The following is a 21,055-nucleotide window of genomic DNA, read 5'->3' as shown; positions in this document are numbered from 1 at the left end:
CCGCTGAGCTACCTTCCTGCCATGAAAGCGGTGATAAACTATAACAAGCGAACCCACTACCCGCTGAGCTACCTTCCTGTGCTTTAAGAAGTGATAGATTGTAACAAGCGAACCCACTACCCGCTGAGCTACCTTCCTGTGCTTTAAGAAGTGATAGATTGTAACAAGCGAACCCACTACCCGATGTGCTACTTCATCGCCCGGAAGGCAGTGACAAGGTCTATAGTCTAACCTTTAAAGAAATAAGCTTCATTAGCCATGGTGCTTTCTGTGAAGTACCAGACATGGATGTAGGCGTCGATTCCGTCGGGGACGCCGTCCCACTCCCGTGCGATGTATAAGGGGTCACCGTATCGTGTTCTGTTGGCATGGTTCTCGTACATCCAGTACCTGTTCTGGCGGAAGAAGTATGTGTTGTAGATGAACTGGTTGTCGGGACGCTTCCTCACCCAGTCGAACAACGTATCGAAGTGCCCTTTGCATACACCTGGAGGACAATGAAAACATAGGACCGATGAGACTACATGAGTGTTGATTTGCCCGCACATAAACCTGAGCGAATGTTGTTTTAAGTTAGCAACATTCCAGTTTTATCATGACGCGCCATGACAGTCGACCACGGGCCAGGCAAACGAGAGATTGATAGCATGAGCAACAGGCAAACAGCCACGTCACACATTGTAACCACTCGATCCACACTTTAGTCAGTTATTGCAACCAACATTGGATGCTTAGGACTGCTTCCGGAAAACAGTATACCTAGGTTAAAAACTGTATCCTGACATTAAACAACTTGGTTTCCCAAACACTGATAGTTTGTTTACTGTAACAAATATTGATATAGGTAACACAGAGTGTGAAGTCGGTCCTGTATCGAAACAGAACCTTCGGCTTCCAGTGGATGTCAGATCCAAGGATATCAGCAGCCCTGGTCAACCCTCAAGAACATCTTCTTCAAAAGAGCATGACAGAACGCTCTTGAGCAGGGGCCATCTGGATAAGATGCGCTATATACATCTATGATTTATTATCATTTATTGGCAATAGTTCCTAGGGTCCTAGGGTTCTCCGGAATCTTCTAAAAATCTTACCATATATCTGTTGAATGGCCTTCCGGTCTTCCCAGCCCAGTTCAAACTCGGGCTGCTGCATCTCGAAGCCATGGTAGATGGCGTACATAATGGAATACGACTTATTTCGGTGAGCAAGTCCCAGCACATGACCGATCTCGTGCACTGCCACACGCAGAAGATATATCCCCTCAGGGCTGTACGACCGGATAGACTTAAAGTTTTCCTCGTCGTCGAAGTGCATGTTCCCGGCTTTCCAGGAATGGGCGATCTCGCCCCCACTGCCGTCGAACTTATGGGGACAGTTTTGATGATTACCTGTGAACATAGAGCAAGGAGTTAAACAATCGTTTGTACACCAGCACCTTGATCAAAGAACCCGAAGAAGACTTCATTGGTCCTTTTTAGGAGTCTAGTGAGCGAGTGCATATTGTTTAACGCCACAAACACGAATGGTTTTTCTATCTAGCCCAGTGACTGAAAGAGTGAGGAACAATCTAAACCATTGAGGAACATTCTTCAAGAACTCATCCAATCCACATTTTCGTCGGTTCTTACGACAAGCATGATATCCATGGGGCATAAGTCGTTATCACAACAGGGACGACTTTAGAGAACTGGGTGTGGAGACATCGGGTTGGGGTTTAAATGACTTGGTTGTCCAATCAGAGTTGGCAGGCTCGACTTGATATACAGCTTGTAGTTTTTATATACATTAGAATGTCGAAGACAGTAAGTCCTGAGTCGACGAGAGTCTACAATAGACAACAGGCCCACAGTAAATCTTTATCTAAGACAGTAAGTGCATTGTATTTTCTTGTCTTGTGACAAAAATAGTCTCCAGTATCTCCACAGACAACGATAATCTATGACAAGTCTTGAGACAAAAATAGAGTACTTGAAACATCAGAATCAGCCCCTTTACCGCCATTTCCTCAAAACGTCGCAAGTCCACCATGTACTTCCAGTAAATTATATTTACTTCCAAGCCTTAACCCTAATGGTCTGAAGATTCAGTAATTAACAAAGTCTCAACAGCATCAGAAACTGGAAATGAATGATACAACCATGTTTCAGAATAGCCTTAAAGATGACCTTGACATTGGATAGACATAGCACCATCATTGGACGTGTTTGGATTTGAAAAGATGCTTGCAAATATATACTTTTATGGCTGTAGAGGAAACCATGTCTCAAAAACTGTCAATGATACAACTGTGTTTTACAAAAACAACAACATTACAAATAGCACATGCAGTGGCTGTCAAATTCCAACACGATCTTAAAGTAGTCGAGTTTCACGTTGTCGGTGGTCATTGTCTGCAATACACCTAGACAATGAAAGGCTGAAGACAACGCTGATCTGCAGCGAGCGCAGTGATGACAGTCTGCAGTAGGCTTTGAGGCAACAGTTGTCAAGTGTTGAGAGAATCCAAGTGCTGTGTGGTATGTTCTTCCTATCTGGAATGCCGTATTTGAGACATCAGGTATGTAAACATATCCTTGAGTATTAACACTGACAGAATGCAATCCAGCAGGACACATTCATATAACACATGTACTGATGGTCCATACGGATAGACTCACTGACATAAAGAGAAAACCCAGAACGGCTTTCGACCAATTACGAACGAAAGTAACCAGCTTATTCTGACACAAAGATTCCTTGATCAACAACACTGTGTCCGTTGAAGTCAGATATTACATAGTTTAGCAAAATCAGTCAAATATCTTCATCAAAGTTAATAATCACGCCAAGCACTTTTGTTAATATTTATGGTGATTTATTGATGATCATTACTAATCACACTGTTTTGGCTGCATGTATTAAAGGAAGTTTCAAATCCGTGTTTCTGCTACCTCTCTTGTATATGGGTGAGTTTGGGTCTTAACGCCGTTTTAAACAGTATTCCAGTTTCATCAAGGCGTGTTAGCTTAATGTGATAGGGAAAGCCCAAAGTGATGCAGATCTATGTGTTTAACACTTTAGAGAAACCCACGAGCACGGTGTGGTGCGGACGAACCTAGAAACATAATCGGGGCAAACCGGGATTCGAACCCACGATCATAGATTTGTGGCGTGCCCAAAGGACGTAATTCTGCACAGCGACTTGCCGACCCTTGTACGACTGTGCCACCCCTGCCCCTGATGTATATGAAGCAGCAGTCAATACATATCTTTGTAACACAGAGACAGTGGCACCACATCGAGGATGACAATAGGCCAAACCTCAAGGCTGACAATAGGCAACACATCGTGAGCACTACCTTTAACCTGTATGCTGACACAGAAATATTTTTCTCTGAAAGGTGCCAAACAATTTGTTTTGGTTTTGGGCCCAACACCTTTTGTTTTTTAGAACACCCAGCATGCCCAGTGTAACGGTTTATTTGTATTTGTGAAACAACATTAAGTATCGGAATAAAATTTATTTACAATTATTATACAAATTCCCCAAATATCACATAGTCAGCAAAGTCTGCTCCTCGCGTATGGTGTTTATATCTACTTCATTCGGGGCAATGAGAGATTCAAGAATTAATTTATCTTTGTAAATACGTCAACGCTGCAAAAGTTTTACTTATTTGTTCAGCACTTGTGTTTTTATACCAGCTTGTGTTTTTTCTGAAATTCAAGTCAAATCTGGCTTCTTTAAAATGCGTATACAGAATAACAACCAACATAAACCTTGCGTGAAGCACGTTCTTGTAGCGCCACCGTGTAGCCATAACGACGCTATGTCCGGGGGTACCCCGAGACCAATTACACCACTTTAACAAGCCCCGTTCCATAGGGTAGTACTTGTAGACTGATAACCATGCTCACAAGACAAGCAGCCCTCCAACAAACGTAGCAGAGGTACTCCAAGTGCTCCTCCGCCCAGTCTTCGACCAAATAAACGTACGGTATTTCAAGAACCGATTAGTTTGGCACTGGCACAATATACCATCTTAATAAAGACAACCAAATTCTTCAAAGCGGCAGCTTTCAGCGAAAGGTTTGGTACACGGGCTTTGCTAGAATTAGTAGAAACTTGACTCCCTAACAGTAAGACTTTTGTTCTGGTGCGGCAAAGACTTCAAAGCGCTGAGCTCGTGGATGAGAATACAGCTTGACTCTCGTAGCCACGGAAAGCTAATTCAGTCATTTGCCCGCTGCTACATTTACATCCGGGCTCTTTAGTTTGGTTCCCCAAATAGCAGAAATGTAGCCAACTGTTGAACGCTCTTCCACATCGTTTGTTGAAGACCTGTATGACTAATGAAGACAATTGCTCCAGGCTTCACGCGTACAACGCTTTGTTGCTAATACTGTTCACATCAAAAAGAACTCCCAGCTACCGTTTCTTTAACCAGGTTCAGAAACGACGGGACATAAATAATTCCTTCTCCCCATTGAAAGTAGCTAAGTGGCAGGATGATAATTTCTAAGTTCCCTTTTGGTACCTTAACAAAACGTCGATCTTGTCAAACCTATTTGTAGTTTAGTTTTTTGTGATTTATTTTAGCTATTGGTGAATGATCCATTGCACGGATGATGACAGCGATGGCTTTAAACCATCACAATTCTGGATTTAGACACTGAACTGTTTTTTTAGAAACAGCCTTCGTGAATGTTGTTTTTAGGGCTATATATTTTGGGAAATTCAAGAAGGTATTTTGGTGACAGGGACGTACTGAATGGCATCAGAGCCACACGGGGGTAACATAAATCACCTAGCAACAGGTGCTTGCTGGCACGATGCTACAGACTAACATTGTTGTCTTTCAGACCAGCGGAGAAGACGTTTGTGTTTTGTCTTTGTGTTTGTTGTTTAACGCCGCACTCAGCAATAGTCCAGCTATATGATGGCGGCCTGTAAATATTACTCGCCTCTTACAACTTATAGCCTCTTATAGCAAGCATGGGTTGCTGAAGGCTTATTCTTCCCGGGATCTTCACAGGTGAAGACGTTTGTGAATACAGTCTTAGTTACAACTTGTCCATGCATGAGATGACATGGTATTTTTGAGTTCTTCAAGACCAGTATTGGCCATTCTACATACAGTATTGTGAGTGAGTGCGTTTGGTTTAACGCTCTTTGGAGAGTATTTCAGTCATATCACACCGTCTCAGATTGATGTGTGAGGAAAGTCCGAAATGGTGCAGGTCTCAGACATTTACCATTTTGGTAAAACCCACGAGAAAGTAGGGTGCTGACAAGCCTAGAAACATTATCAGGGCGAACCGGGATTTCACCTCACGGTGTGGCATGATGGGCGTAACTCTACGTGGGCCACGACGAGTGGGCAACCGTCGACCCTTTAGCATATAGAAAGGTAGTTTAAGGAACGTGATAACCAGTAGTCAATCTGCATCAAACACGATTGTTTGAAGGGTTATGGCCTCACAGCATATCACGCAGTGGATATTTACGTCGCCATATCCACCTAGGTTCGAATCCTGGATTTTCCATAGCTATTATTTTTGGTTTGTCACCACCATAAACAAGCACGGCGGCTTCACCAAAGTGGTAATTGTCTATGACTCACATCACTATGTACACATATGTTTGGTGTTTTAACGAGAATTTGCACAACGATCTCGTAGACAAATCCCAATGTTGAATGGCTAGGGCCGTGGACGTACAGTCTGGCTCTGGTTAGCAGAAAGGATACATGGAAACCAGCATTCAACAGTGGTCTTCGATGAAGCAATAGAGTTGGGTCCCCTATAGCTACCGTGGGTTCGAATCTATCTAACACCATGCTAGATAACCCGTGAACAGAATTAGAATTGGTCTTCAGCAACCCAACGGGATTAGGTTTCAGACTCGTTGACTTGGTTGATGCATGTCATCGTATCCCAAATGCGTAGATCGATGCTCATGATGTCAACCACTGTAGTGTCTGGTCCAGACTCGATTATTTGCAGACCGCTGCCATGTAGCTGGAATATTGCTGAGTGCGGCGTTCAACAACAAACAAACAAACCATGTTAGACATCTCAGACACATTCACATTGTTACTCTATCCAAATGTCAGAAGTCTTACCTCATATCGGACATGTAAAAAAGGAGGATGAATCGCTGACGCAGATACTTTACTGTCCTTAGCAGTAAGCCCAAACGAATACATCGTTACCGATAGACAAAACAGAAAACGAATACATTGTTACCCCAAGACGAAACAAATCCCAGGCGAATACATTCTACCCCATGACGAAACAAATCCAAGACGAACACATTGTTACCCCATGACAAAATAGAAACCCCAAAGCCTTCACAAAACTCTTTCGGAATTACATTTCGTTATGTTCATCTACATGATTCAGTGCACGCATGCACTCTAACCGAGTCACGTGATGCCTGGCGTATGATACATGATACCCGATACATGATACGCACGTTATTCGTCGCACGTAGCTGCACGGTAGGTGAACAGTTGAGACCTTGGAGGAGGGGGGTAGGCAAGGGGGGATGTGGTAACCATAAGCCTCATTCCTCGCATCATTAACATGTGGTATTGATTAAGAGGATATTACACGCTAAGAAGATGTACAGTGCACTGATGCTCCTCAGCTGAGACAGATGAACGATGTTCTAAGCAGAGAGATCCGGTTAGTCGGGAGGGAGTTATTGTGCGTGTTGGAGCATATCTTGCCTGAGTATCTAAGTATTGGTACAACCGTAAATGTTCTGGATGTATATGGAGTGGATTATGATGGTGTCATTGTTACGAATGTTGACTGTGGTTGGTTGGTTTGTTGTTTAACGCCGCACTCAGCAATATTCCAGCTATATGACATCTTCCCGAGGCAAGAGAGTTAACTGACTATAAAATTCCAGTTTCCACCAGTAATGTTCTAGTCATATGTGTGTATATATGTTTGTCATATTCCCCTCCGTATACGTAATATTCCCGTCCACACAATTCATGGTGTGTATATATGTTGGTCATATTCCCCTCCGTATACGTAATATTCCCGTCCACACAATTCATGGTGTGTATATATGTTGGTCATATTCCCCTCCGTATAAGTAATGTTCCCTTCTACACAAGTCATGGTGTGTGTATATGTTGGTCATATTCCCCTCCGTATAAGTAATGTTCCCTTCTACACAAGTCATGGTGTGTGTCTATGTTGGTCATATTTCCCTCCGTATACGTAATGTTCGCTATGTTCCCTTCTACACAGGTCAGGGTGTGTATATATGTTGGTCATATTCCCCTTCGTATACGTAATGTTCGTCATATTCCCGTCCACACAAGTCATGGTGTGTATATATGTTGGTCATATTCCCCTTCGTATACGTAATGTTCGTAATATTATCTTCTACACAAGCCATGGTGTGTGTTGGTCATATTCCCCTCCATATACGTAATGTTCGTCATATTCCCGTCCACACAAGTCATGGTGTGTATATCTGTTGGTCACATTCCCCTTCGTATACGTAATGTTCGTAATATTATCTTCTACACAAGTCATGGTGTGTGTTGGTCATATTCCCCTCCATATACGTAATGTTCGTCATATTCCCGTCCACACAAGTCATGGGGTGTATATATGTTTGTCATATTCCCCTCCGTATACGTAATATTCCCGTCCACACAATTCATGGTGTGTATATATGTTGGTCATATTCCCCTCCGTATACGTAATGTTCGTAATATTCCCTTCCACACAAGTCATGGTGTGTATATATGTTGGTCACATTCCCCTCCGTATACATAATGTTCGTAATATTCCCTTCTACACAAGTCATGGTGTGTATATATGTTGGTCATATTCCCCTCCGTATACATAATGTTCGTAATATTCCCTTCTACACAAGTCATGGTGTGTATATATGTTGGTCATATTCCCCTCCGTATACGTAATGTTCGTCATATTCCACTCCTCTCCATAGCATGTTCGTGATACCCGCAGACGTCCTAAACATTTACATTGTAAATTAAAGCGACAAAACCATTTCCATAATCAGATAACATCTCCACTGAAAGCAGAATCCATTGTACGTTTCCGACTAAGTCATAAGCATGAGGGGCGGTCGGGTAGCCAGGTGGTTAAAGCTTTCGCTCGTCACACCGAAGACCCGGGTTCGATTCCCGACGTGGGTACAATGTGTGGAGCCCATTTCTGGTGTCCCCCGCCGTGATATTGCTGGAATATTACTAAAAGCGGCGTAAAACACTACTCACTCCCTCACTCATAAGCATGTGTTTATGAATCACTATCAAACAGTTATGATACCAGGTGTTCGCGAAGAGGTAAGCGTATCCTGCCTCACCGGTGGCACCCGTTACAAACACATGCAAAGGCAAGTCAATGAACCTGAAAAAACACGCCAACAAATGCTACGAGTAAAAACATGGAATTGCATCGGACATCATTTCTGTGACCGATGCGTCTAAATGGGTAATGTCCTCAAATGCCCACCAAAACCTTTTTTGAAAGCTTATCAGAAGCCATGAATGTTGTAACCCTGATCAAACCACTTTTGAGCAAGAATCGTATGACGCTCTTTGAGATTTTCTTAGAAAGAGCATGTTCGAATGTACCTCAAAAGTTGAGAAAAGTTGAAGGCTTGAATATTGTTAGCCACAAAGGAACAGCTGAATATTATAAAGTAGAAGTGATCCGTCTTGTCTTACACCCCGAATCTCTATCTTTACGTCCCTAACACGATACAGTCCAGGTAGTCTTGCTTGTCACTACTATTTTCAGCTCACATGGGTCAATCAGTTGAAGGGAATCCAAAACAATATTAGGCTAAATAATATAATATCATATCATATATGCATCAAAACGAAGTTGTACATTCCCGTGTGACCATCGTATACGTGCCGTTCATGACGCAACACGCGCCATCACTGAAGAGCGTCTGAAGGCACGTGAGTCATAAGTGATAATTCTGCGTGGATTTCGCTCTCTAAGTCGAACCAGCTATTTACATAGAGAAGCCTCTTACTCACTCTTCAGATTAGTTTACAAATGATGAATATCATGAATACCCTCACTCTTAATGCGATAATAACTAGAGTGTGCATGACAAATGCTCTCTTAGAGTAAAAATAGAGCTTATGTGACCACATGGTTTGATCCTATGATTGTACCACAGAAGAATCCTCATTTTAAATCCGACGAAAACTACAAGATATCAATCATTCCGACATTAATTCGATAAGATAACAGTGAACGTTCCATCAACAAGGTGGCTGGTGTCTCGCCCTATGATAGCGGCTCCATGAAACTGCAAGATACGAGCTTCATCCGCTGGTTCTCTGGTGATCGGTTAGTATTGACTTGCTGTCGGAATGAGCGTCAGTAAGCTCTTGATTCTGCCATAACATACACCAGTAGTGATGAGATATCGAGGGATTTGTATGGAAATGCGTCGTGATTCATCACAGCCTCGCTTTTCAGACATTGCTGTATCAACTCACTGTTTTGTTACAGATGTAAATTTAAACGTTCAACGCCAGGAAACAACAAATCTCGATTATCTATCAATAACATGCATTTCTGATCCGTGTCGACGTAAAATAAATTGTTGAAATCTTAATGATAGTAACCATTGGATTAGATAAACCAATGGCTGATGAAATGAGCAACCACCTAACCTGAGTTAGGTTTAATTTTGCTTTGCACAATATTTTAGTTGGTTGGGTAGTATATCATAGCAGCTTCATGTGGGGGAAGAGCCAAAAGTGGCGGACATGGGTAGGGACAATGTGCTATCAGACTAAGGATTATAATGGGGTGGGTCTTGGATTCGAATCAACGATCAGAGGATCCTGGCACGTCTAAGGGACGCAACTCGGATGTCTTACACCACTTGGTCACCCATGCCGCCGATGATAGTTAATCGGCCAGGCTACTGCAGAGAGTAGGCCATTACGTACCAGCTGTACTCAGGGCAGACATTGCCTTGTTCCTTCGGCAGTTTCCGTATAAGGGGTGGTAGGGGAGCCTAGTGGTTTAAGGGTTGGTACATCAATTCGATTCAAATCCCCACGTGGATACAAGTTTTGGTGTCCACCACTATCATATAGCTACGAATATAATGAAGACGGCGTAAAACACAACTCACTCACTATTTCCCGTTTAGGACATACGGAGAATAGAAATCCTGTTCTGTCTATGAATCTAAGGAGGCTACTTTTAAAAATTACACAAGCCATATTATAAGCCCACCACTCCATGCAAACCGTTCGAGGAGACACCAGAAGATCCTTTAAAATATTGCAGCGTCAGCATTTCTAGAATATTCATGAATTGATACTGTGTGGAACATCGTAACACCAGAATCATAAAGGTGTTCATCAATGACCCGCACAAATAATAACTAGTCTAACGGTGTTCTAAGTACTTCAAGAACCAATAGCTTCATCAGCAGCCACTGAACGCACAACTGAAGGATGAAAGCATAGATATCAAAACTACAAAATGCTTACCTCTTCCAAAAGCTATTTCAATATCAACGTCTCGTATATCACCACCAGTGTCCTCAACAAACTTGGGTGGGATGACCTCGCTCCACATTCGGAAAGCGAGGTCAATGGTCGCCCTTTGGTCCTCAACTGGTATCCTTGTGCTGTAGCCATTGGTCAGAAGCCTCCAGCGAATGACTTCTTTGTTGATCATCTGACCATTCTCATCCCGCGACTTCCAGAAAGGCAAAGGTCCGCCAGTGTGCTTTGCTTCCACTATAACTGAGCGCTTCTTCCGCTCTGACACAGTCAATGGATCAAGTATTTTAGGGTCTATATCCTTAAGCTTGTCAATGTATTCTTGGACATGGCGTCTTCTCCTGACCAGAGATGACTTATTAGGTTTTCCTACTAACACTTTCATCAGGTGAGAGTTACTGGTCGACCGACGCCACAGTCTCTGCGTAGGAGGGGCAGACTTATTGCTCTCTCGAAGTCCTGCTCGGTTCCTACCACTCATCCCGCTCTGCGGGTTCGAACCCGGACTGTCTTTGTTATCTTTGGCCACGCTGGTGGCGTTCGGATTAGCCGATTCCGATTCCTTGTCCTTATTGCCACAACGGGAACTACTCATCAACACTCGAGTGTCTTCGTCAAGCTCACCCGTCTCCGGCAAATTATAGTTCCTCTGGTATTCCCTTAAAGCCTTGGCAACATGTTCTTCATTACACGTGCTGCGGCCTCCTTCCTCTTCCAACTTCAGATTATGAATAGGTGAAAAGACGGTTCTAAAAAACGGCACTCGGTTGTTCCGTGTTAACTTGCATCGTAGATAGCCATACTTGTCCAAAACAGCCTGGAATTAGAATATTAAAAAGTTCGTAAAAAAACAGTTCTCAACATAGCCTTTATTTCAATCTTTTCAATTAATTTGATATCGGTAAAGTTACTTTAATGCGTGCATGGTAACATCTTAGATGTCATTACTTATAAAGTATGTCGAGTATCAAGTTCATGAACTTTTATGTAACACGTGTCTGACGTCTATGCAACCTTGCTGTTTTTTTCTGTTTGAGTTCGTATTTCTGTATATGTGCTCTGCTTTCGTCATGTGAATTAGCAAATTAACACAGGATATGACAGTCAGAGCACAATAGGCATAGCATATGTGCAATATTTCAGCCATTGACGCAGTGGTCTTTACCTGACGAGCTATTTACCACTACAACATCACCTGTCCAAAAGGAAATATTTTTTCAGGATTAGATTCAACATCCAATAGAATTGGTCACGTTTTGTGCGAGTGTAATCTAAATGTTAGAATATTGTAACTTGTGTATAGTTCTTTCTAATTATTTTCAGTGTGAAATGTTCCATGCACTTACGTTGGTTGTGTACTCCATTGTACGACACCGACTAGACTGACATTTAGTCCCAGAAATAAAGTTATCTTATTTAAAATATATATACCTTTAAAATAAAACTAATAAAATCCAAATGAAGCCCAGAACCTAGAGCTGAGGCAGTCCACACTTGCCAAATTATTCTTGACTTTATTTTTCTTTTCTAGGGTCAAGGAGACAGACTAGACTCCGACTATCATCAGCATGAATTTCGATCAGATAATGATGATACCAGGTGTTCGCGAAGAGGTAAGCGTACGCTGCCCAAAACTCTAAATATATTGATTGATAGCACCGAATTAAAACGTGTTTAATGTAGAACTGAGACGTCATTCGACACTCTAGCGCCGTAAAATGTCCACCAAAATAATAGCAACACGAGTATACTGGGGCATGACAGGCGTAATTTTTCTCTCTCTCTCTCTCTCTCTCTCTCTCTCTCTCTCTCTCTCTCTCTCTCTCTCTCTCTCTCTCTCTCTCTCTCTCTCTCTCTCTCTCTCTCTCTCTCTCTCTCTCTCTCTCTCTCTCTCTCTCTCTCTCTCTCTCTCTCTCTCTCTCTCTCTCTCTCTCTCTCTCTCTCTCTCTCTCTCTCTCTTGATCGTGTATACATAGATCGGACAGTGCGGGATGCCGACTGTTTATATATACACTTAGGACTAAAATAATATTGGTGTTTTGCCAGACCTTGCAGCCGGCGGTAGTTAGCCAATCAGCACAACACACCCTGTATCCCCTTCACAAAAAACAATATGCAGAAAACAAATAGTCAGAACACAGGAACATGTATATATATATCTGTGGTATAAACTAACCTAGACTAAATAGATGCTATTTACAATACAACATATCTCATATAAGATAGTAAACCGCAAAGGGTAAGCTAAATATATCCTCTGTCTATATGTGCTGACGTATATCATCTAGCTACAGCATTATCATATTTAATATTATTAGCAGATAGTTTTCTCGTTCACGAGGGTTCACAATTTATAACAGTCAAGACGCACTCTTCAACACAGACATTGGTTTAGATCACGTCAAAATTATCACAACTTCCTAATTTTAGATATGGTGTTTATTTTCTGTGTTGTACACTTCCTTTATATCTTTTGTCTTGTGGATGTAACCTCCCCTCACAATAAACAAAAGGAGACAGGAGTGCGTTATCTGATGCTCTATAGATTAACCCAACAGACGAGACATGTTCACGAGAAGATATCAGCTCTGGGCTTCCATAACAGCGGTGCACCTTACACACTGAGATTAGAATCTTATTCTGCGCATGATCACTGCAGTCCCTAAAGTATAGTAACTCGCCCCGAATGAGGATATGCATACAGTCAACATCTGGATACGTTCGTTTGGGGAGGTGGGGAGGTGGTGAGGTAGCCGAGTGGATAAAGCGTTCGCTCGTCACACCAAAAGCCCGGGTTCGATTCCCACAAGCGTACAATGTGTGAAGCCCATTTCTGGTGTCCCCGGCCATCATATTGATGAAACATTGCTAAAAGCGGCGCAAAACCATACTCACTCATCTTTGTTTAAAATCTTATTTCTGTTGTCACCAGGTATTTATTACACACGAGAAAAGTCTAATTTCATGTTTTAATGACATTATTTTTTTACTTCCAACGTTGAGTGATTTGTATCCCGTGAAGCCTTGTGAAACTCGATCTTTAGATACATGTGTGACTGTAGGTAACTGTCATGTTCACCACTATTTCTGAGGCAGCACTAAGAAACAACGCCCAATGACGTAGGTATGTGTAGGCAGGATACGCTCACCTTTTCGCGAATACCTGGTATCGTCACTATGTTGTAGTGACTCAAAAAAAACATGCTTATGATGTAAACAGAAACGTACGCTTTAATGATTTCTTAAGATTATGGGAAAGGGGTCGTTTTCATTTAATATCCTTAAAAGAAAGCGGAATTATTCAGAATGACCCAGAAATCATTCAAAACACATTATTCACTGGACGCATATATTTTCCATCTCTAATAAAACGTAAGTTTGTTGAAGGCAATTAACTGTCAAAACCAGTAACGGCGATAATAAGAGGCCGTCGGGTGTGCTGGGCGAGGAAGTCCGCCCGATACCCTGCTGTCACTCCAACCCGTCTTCCCCCCACTCCCAGAAGTCACCGGGCAATTACTGCAGGCGATTTCCGGTTTGGAAGCCCAAGCAGGTCGGCAGGAGCGGAGGTGGTACTCGAAAGCTCTTGACACTAGTCAATGAAATGAATTAATGAATGGAACGTACGGGCGAGCACTTGACTTGCTCAATTGAAATAACACTGAATGAATTGAACAAACTATTTGTGGTGCGTAGATATTATCGGTCGTAAACACGTCACACAATGTTGATATTTCTAGTGCAAGTGAAGGAGAGTTTCTAGGAGCTGCTTCCGTATGCCACTCTGGCCCTGTGGGTCAGTCGTACATCCCACAAAAACATATTTCATAATTTCGTAATGTACATTTTTTTACAAAATGGCGTCCAAACTACCGCATTCAAACGGATTAAATTGAGTGGTAATGGAAACATTGCGATTCCAGTATAATTAAAAGCGACAAAACCCTTTCCATATTCATAAGAAATCGCTGCTAACAGCAGAGTTGATTGTACGATTCCGACTATATCATGAGCATGTCTTCATGAATCATGAGCATGTGTTCATGAATCACTATCAAATAGTGATTACACCAGGTGTTCGCGAAAAGGTGAGCGTATCCTGCCCCACCGGTGGCTCCAATCACAAACACATGCAAAGGCAAGTCAATTGTTCACATAAAAAAAAACACGGGAATTGCAGATAAATATTTGATCATGAGAATAATCAAATCATCTTTCAGTACAATGCATCTCTGTCTATAAATACAGGCAATTCGAGATATAAACGGAAAAGACATTGTTGATACTATGTAATATATTAGTTTATTACATAAATCGTGGAATATCAACATCAATAACTATAGACACCTCAAGAGAGGAAATGTTGTGGTCAAGAGGTTAATGCGTTCGTTCATCCCACCGTAGACATAGGTTCGATTCTCGCAAGTCTGACGCCATGGTATTGTTGGAGTATTACCAAAGCATCTTGAAACACATACTCACACAGAGTTCAATTCGTTACAAACAGAAGATCGCCGAAACAAAAACAAAAACAGAATCAAAGTAGCATACATGAGAGTTGGCACGTGGTCTTTCAGCTGATGGTTCTGTTGAGCCATGTTCAAGGGCAGAGGTACATATCAAGCACAGGAACGCGAGCAGCAGCTGGTATTTCCATCATATTCGTGCCATCCGACTGAAGTCGCCATTGTCGGCCACCAGCAGGGCTAACGCGACATAATATGTATCTGAGCGCTAGAAACACGGATCCTCCGTTGGGTTACATGTTATGATCATGTAGTTTTAAATAGCAGATCTATTAACCTTATGTCGAAAATAGATTAAAATGCCTCCTAATGAAGCATGATGCTGAGTGGAAACAGCCTGTAAAATAGTAAAGTATGCACATTCTTTGGCGTAGCAAGGATCGTGCTCATTTTCGTGGCAAGTAAACGGTGTTACAAACCGCAAAAACAACCTAACTAATGTTCTTAGTAGATTTTTGGCAATCATAAATTTTGCGATTGCGTCATGCGTTCGTCGCTTTTATGGGAGTATGAGAATGAAAAACCTACTAAAGCGGTAATGTATAGAAACCTGTGTGTGTTTATGCTGCTTGTGTCGACAGAAGAAAATATTTTACCCCAAACAAACAGGTAATCCGCAGAAAACTGTGGACAGTCATTCTTTGTTGCGATCTTCAAATAACAAGTCGTTGTTGTTTTAGCAATATTCCTTCCATAACGCTCAAACCATTCTCAAAACTGGTTCCCTGCTCGCGGGCCGCACCAAACTGGTAGACGTCTACAACCAGCATCAGTGGGAGCTTTTTCATTTTTATTTTATTTTAAATTATAAAATTCTCTTCGAGATATAAAAGGTTTTTTTTTGCCTCCTGAAGTTTAATGAGAAAATAATGTGTGAAATGCTGGACTTCCTCATTGATAACATGTTTCCCACATCAGCATAAAACATCACATTAACGAATTTGAACTTAAATCTGAAATATTATTATGAATAAGAACATCTGAAATTCGAGACCCGTGGAAGATTCCGGGGGTAGAATAGGTCTTCAGCAACCCATGCTTGTCGTAAAAGGTGACTATGCTTGTCGTAAAAGGCGACTGACGGGATCGGGTGGTCAGGCTCGCTGATTTGGTTGATGCATGTCATCGATCCCAATTGCGTGGATCCATGCTCATGATATTAATCACTGGATTGTCTGGTCCAGACGCGATTATTTACAGACCGCCATCATGTAGCTGGAATATTGCTGAGTGCGGCGTTAAACCAACCAACCAACCAACCAATCTGAAATTCGAACAGTTCTGATGTGAGATTGTACGGCAGGTCTCTCTGCCTGGGTAGAATAGGTCTTTAGCAACCCATGCTTGCCAAAAAGGTGACTATGCTTGTCGTAAAAGGCGACTGACGGGATCGGGTGGTCAGGCTCGCTGACTTGGTTGGTGCATGTCATCGTATCCCAAGTGGGTGGATCGATGCTCATGATGTCAATCACTGGATTGTCGGGTCCAGTTTCGATTATTTACAGACCGCCGTCATGTAGCTGTAATATTGCTGAGTGCGGCGTAAAACAACAAACAAACAAACAAACAAACAAGACATCAGCATGATGGGACTGAGGTGAGGTGAAATTGGGTTTAACGTCGCGTCCAAGATTATTGCACTTATATAGCGACGTGTGTGTGTTTGTGTGGCTGCTTGTACTAGTCCGGACTGATGCCGATTTATAGTGCTAGCTCACTTAGATACCATGCCGCAGTTTAACATGAATACCCCACTCAGACACAGTATACTGACTCCGAGCCGACCAGTCCTTGTTTTAGCTCCTTAATGCCGAGCGCCAGACAGGGTAACAACAAATACCATCTTTTAACGTCTTTTGGTATGACGCGGTCGGGGATCAAACCCCGGACCTTCCGCTCTCCGGGCGGACACTCTACCACTAGACCACGGAGGCGGTCATGAAGGGACCTAACATTCAAAGAGGAAGTGATGGAGACTGTTCGCGCCAGCCGTGTTCTATGAGTTTCCTGCTATGTTCTGCGCTATTGTCAACATATAAACTCACACTCGGCTAACCACAGATTAAACACAAACCCTTGTGTATGTGTGTGTGCTTTCTGCCATGGGGAAGAATCAGTTGAATTTGTAATATGACTTACGGTTGATGTTGCTCGTGGTGTTTGGAGCAAGTGTTCCCTCGCATGAACAGATAGTACATTATACGCAGTTCGGAGGATCATGTTTTTCTTACATTCGCTGAAGAGGTGGGAAAAGAAACCTTACTCCGGATAACGTGTGTTTGAAGCGCTGCCTCGCTCCATTAATTTGCAATACAAACACTCTCCAAGCTCCTCACACGGCAAACGTGAAAGCTGTGCCTCCTCCTATGTTGCAGACGAGCAGTACGAGTGGGGGCAGAAAGGGGGGGGGGGGGGGGGGGGGGGGGGCGCAATACACACAAGTGTTAGCATTTTGCACTTTATCAGTTTACATTGTATGGACAAAGCTGTCTTCATTGGGGGCACTAGACACCGTACTTTATTAGTTCGGAGAACGTGCCGCGACCGACTTCAGTCTATGGTCTGCATGTTCTGTAAACAAGCCGATCGCTATACGAAGCCACATATAGGGGATGAACACCAAGTCAATCAAGCTGTTTATTTGCATGGTACTATTGGAGATGCTACTTCCTCGACTATACTGCTTCCTCAACATATATCCTCCATGAGACACGAGCGTCAGAATCGGGATTGGGAGAGGGAATCCCGATATCCACTTATACCCCAACATCACCTTCAGCTCGAAATAAAACTCATGTTCCGAGAACAACAAATACAACATATGTGTTCCGTCAAAACACACCTCATATCATACATATTTATGTATGATTCATAATCATATCCCAAATAAGTATATGTAGGTGTAGTACCATTATTAATTCACGCGTGTCTCCGGCATACCGTAGATTACAGGCATACACTCAGCATACTTGAAAATGTGTAATTTTCGACATTTTAATTAAGAAATTTAAAAAGTCTCATGTCGTGCTCAACACTGTAAAATATCACTTAAAATACCACAAATTCTGACAGGCATTTCCGAACCTGAGGCATGCGTATATAGAGCAAATGTGGCTCTGCTGTGATGTGCTCTGACGAGTACAGATATAAACCGAGTTCCCCGTGTTATTTAGCCCTGTGTCTATTACTAGTGCAGCCGTAGCATCAGCAGCCTTGCATCCTTCACTCACTGACCCTCAAACGTTCCTGTATCTGATGCTGTGGAGAAACTACACTGCAGTGCTTGCTCCAGATCTAACGTACAAAGTCCTCTTGTAAACTGGAGCCATGGATGCTGAACGCGACTGCTAGCAAGGAAAATGTGCATCGAATTCTTGCCCGAGAGGTGTAACACATACAAGATATTCTACCCCGATGACGTCATCGCAGAGTGGCAGGGTGTTATACAAATTTGATATGGTCCCAGATGACAAGGAATCAACACTACACAAGCGTATGAACACGATCTGTGATAAACATATAAGAACATATCTAAATATTTACTCAGAGGTATAATGTGATTTTTTACCAATTCAATGTGTAGAAGACTCATTCGGAAACTACACATCAAGTGCATGTGTTGAAGATGTAAGACATTTCCCATTCAAACGCAGTATACAAAAACATATCCAAATTGTATCCACGGTTTTGAACATTCGGGCTATTTCAAACAAAACTTGTAAAGGTTGATTAATTTAAAGGATGAAAAGAACGCACGTAAGAAATAGTTCATTTGATATTGATGACGCCTGAATATGTATATACAGGCATTCAGACTAGCAGCAGGAAACTGAGGGAGGTGTTATTTCAACGTAAACTTTGATATCTATCCTTGTAGTGATGGGGCTCTATATCTGGTCATGTTTTGACACATAAAACTGCATGACCCGTGTTCAGTGTGTTTATTAAACAAACCGTCATTATGAATCACGTGCACTCGTGTATTGACATCTGGGAACACTGGAATAACAACCGCTATCTGGGTGTACGTACATGGCGAGGCTTACTAGATGTCCGTTCAGGGAAGATTTGCACAGTCAACATTATCACAGAGCGTCAATCAACAAGGTACCGTCTCGCAGAGTCGGCTCAAGGAACACTTAACTTTCCTTGATGACAAATAGCCAACTTGTGTTTGAATAGTGACCAACATACGAACAAGGATACATCTAGGGCTCCGTTTTTTACACGCGGTGACGCAACATACATCTCACGCTACTCTGACATTCTGAAAACGGCTACAAATGGTCCTTCCACATCAATCGATCGTAGACTATTCATGGGGGTCTAGTCAATGAGTCATCACCATCGAGAGCTGTGTAGCGAACTGGAAGGGGAAGCTGCTCCAAGTCGTGTTGGCAAATATTAAGAAAGGGACAACACTGTAACACAAATTGCCATTTCCCCATAGATTTGCAGAAGCTTTGGATAGTAACTTCTCTAGAAGCTTTGGATAAAAAGAACCTTCTCCCGTGTAGATCAAGCGCTGACGCCGATGCTGTACGTGTATCGGTTATACAATACATTTTGTGGTTTACGTAAGAATGTTTAAAATGCAGGATACTATGGTGCACGTGTCTACATACATTATGGGGAAGGGTTGTTATCTGCATAGTTTCCCCCGGATAGGCTGCACGTTTGTTTTATATATGTAGTTTAGCCTCGTACATTTATACAGAGTTGGAAAGTTCGTTTACTCTATGAGGTGTACTTGTGGAATGTCTATACGAAATCCTTGAAATTTAGTTCTATTATTCTATATGATCTACTTTAGATAAGCATTATATTATATTGAAGTACATGTATAGCCTAATTGTATTATATGATCCACATCAGATAAGAATTTTATTATATTGAAGTACATGTATAGCCTAATTGTATTATATGATCCACATCAGATAAGAATTTTATTATATTGAAGTACATGTATAGCCTAATTGTATTATATGATCCACATCAGATAAGCATTATGTTATATTGAAGTACATGTATAGCCTAATTGTATCATATGAACCACTTCAGATAAGTACTTTATCTTAGACTAAAGTTTTGTTTCATTACTCAACATGGTCTACTCCAGGAAAGCTTTGTGATATACTGAAATTTTGCTGTATTATTCTATACGATCTATGTCTGGAAGTTCTATAGGATATTCCGAATTTAGTTTCATTCCTCTGTATGGTCTACTTCAGGAAAGCCTATAGGTTATGCTGAACTTTAGTTCTATCATTCTATATGATCTATATGAAAAGTCTATACGTTATACAGAAACAGGCTAGTATTCTGTTTGTTCTGCTTAAAAACCAATATATCATATAAGACTTGTACAGTATATAGCATAAGTATAAGGCATGTTCTCTGAGGTACATTATAGGTAGGCTCTAACGTCTTATATGGCTGTTAGCTTAAACTATAGATACCCCCGACGTTATAGGGAGACCTATTGGAGATAATCTCGAAGTGTCACACTTGTGTAAAGAAGGTGTATGTTATACTATAGAGACAAGCTGTATGTGACACTGCATGTAAGATGTATGTGCTATACTACAGGTAAGGTGTGCTATACAACGGGTAAGGTATATATGCTTTACAACAGGTAAAGTATATGTGCTAGACTTTGAACGATGCTTATTGTCACTGTAACCAAATTACTAATCACAATTCAGTTTGTGTATAACGTTTTCATGTTGTTTGAATGTGTACATGGCACATATGAAACAACGGTATCCAGTGTAAGCGAGTTGCATAGGAGTTCTCATCGAAACTTATGTAACGAAGGTCTGAACCATCTTTCTGACTACCATCCAAATGATTTACAGTAAAGTACGGTTATAACGAACTCAAAGGGACTACTAATTTTAGTTCGTTATAACCGTAGTTCGTTATAAGCATATATACAGCATAACTACACAAATAATCGGGGCCAAAAAAGTAAGTTCGTTATATCCGTCAGTTCGTTATAAGCGT

General features: G+C 41.8%; 1 protein-coding gene across 8 annotated transcripts in view; it reads right to left on the bottom strand.

The window, feature by feature from the left end:
• LOC139451660 (matrix metallopeptidase-21-like) overlaps positions 1 to 21,055 on the bottom strand; it is a 105,849-nt gene that overhangs the window by 7,506 nt on the left and 77,288 nt on the right. For all 8 annotated transcript variants that reach the window (XM_071232976.1, XM_071232978.1, XM_071232975.1 and 5 more), the window contains exons 3-5: positions 10,509 to 11,340; positions 1,092 to 1,388; positions 233 to 487 (exon numbers count right to left, since the gene is read on the bottom strand). In XM_071232976.1, coding sequence (XP_071089077.1) covers positions 233 to 487; positions 1,092 to 1,388; positions 10,509 to 11,340 — 1,384 coding nt within the window. The remainder of the gene's footprint in view (positions 1 to 232; positions 488 to 1,091; positions 1,389 to 10,508; positions 11,341 to 21,055) is intronic.

This window comes from Haliotis cracherodii, unplaced genomic scaffold, assembly GCF_022045235.1.
Source record: "Haliotis cracherodii isolate W230 unplaced genomic scaffold, xgHalCrac1.p SCAF_9, whole genome shotgun sequence".
NCBI classification, from domain to species: domain Eukaryota; kingdom Metazoa; phylum Mollusca; class Gastropoda; order Lepetellida; family Haliotidae; genus Haliotis; species Haliotis cracherodii.
Note: the sequence above shows the minus strand (reverse complement) of the source record. Positions and strands in the feature narration are given on the sequence as shown.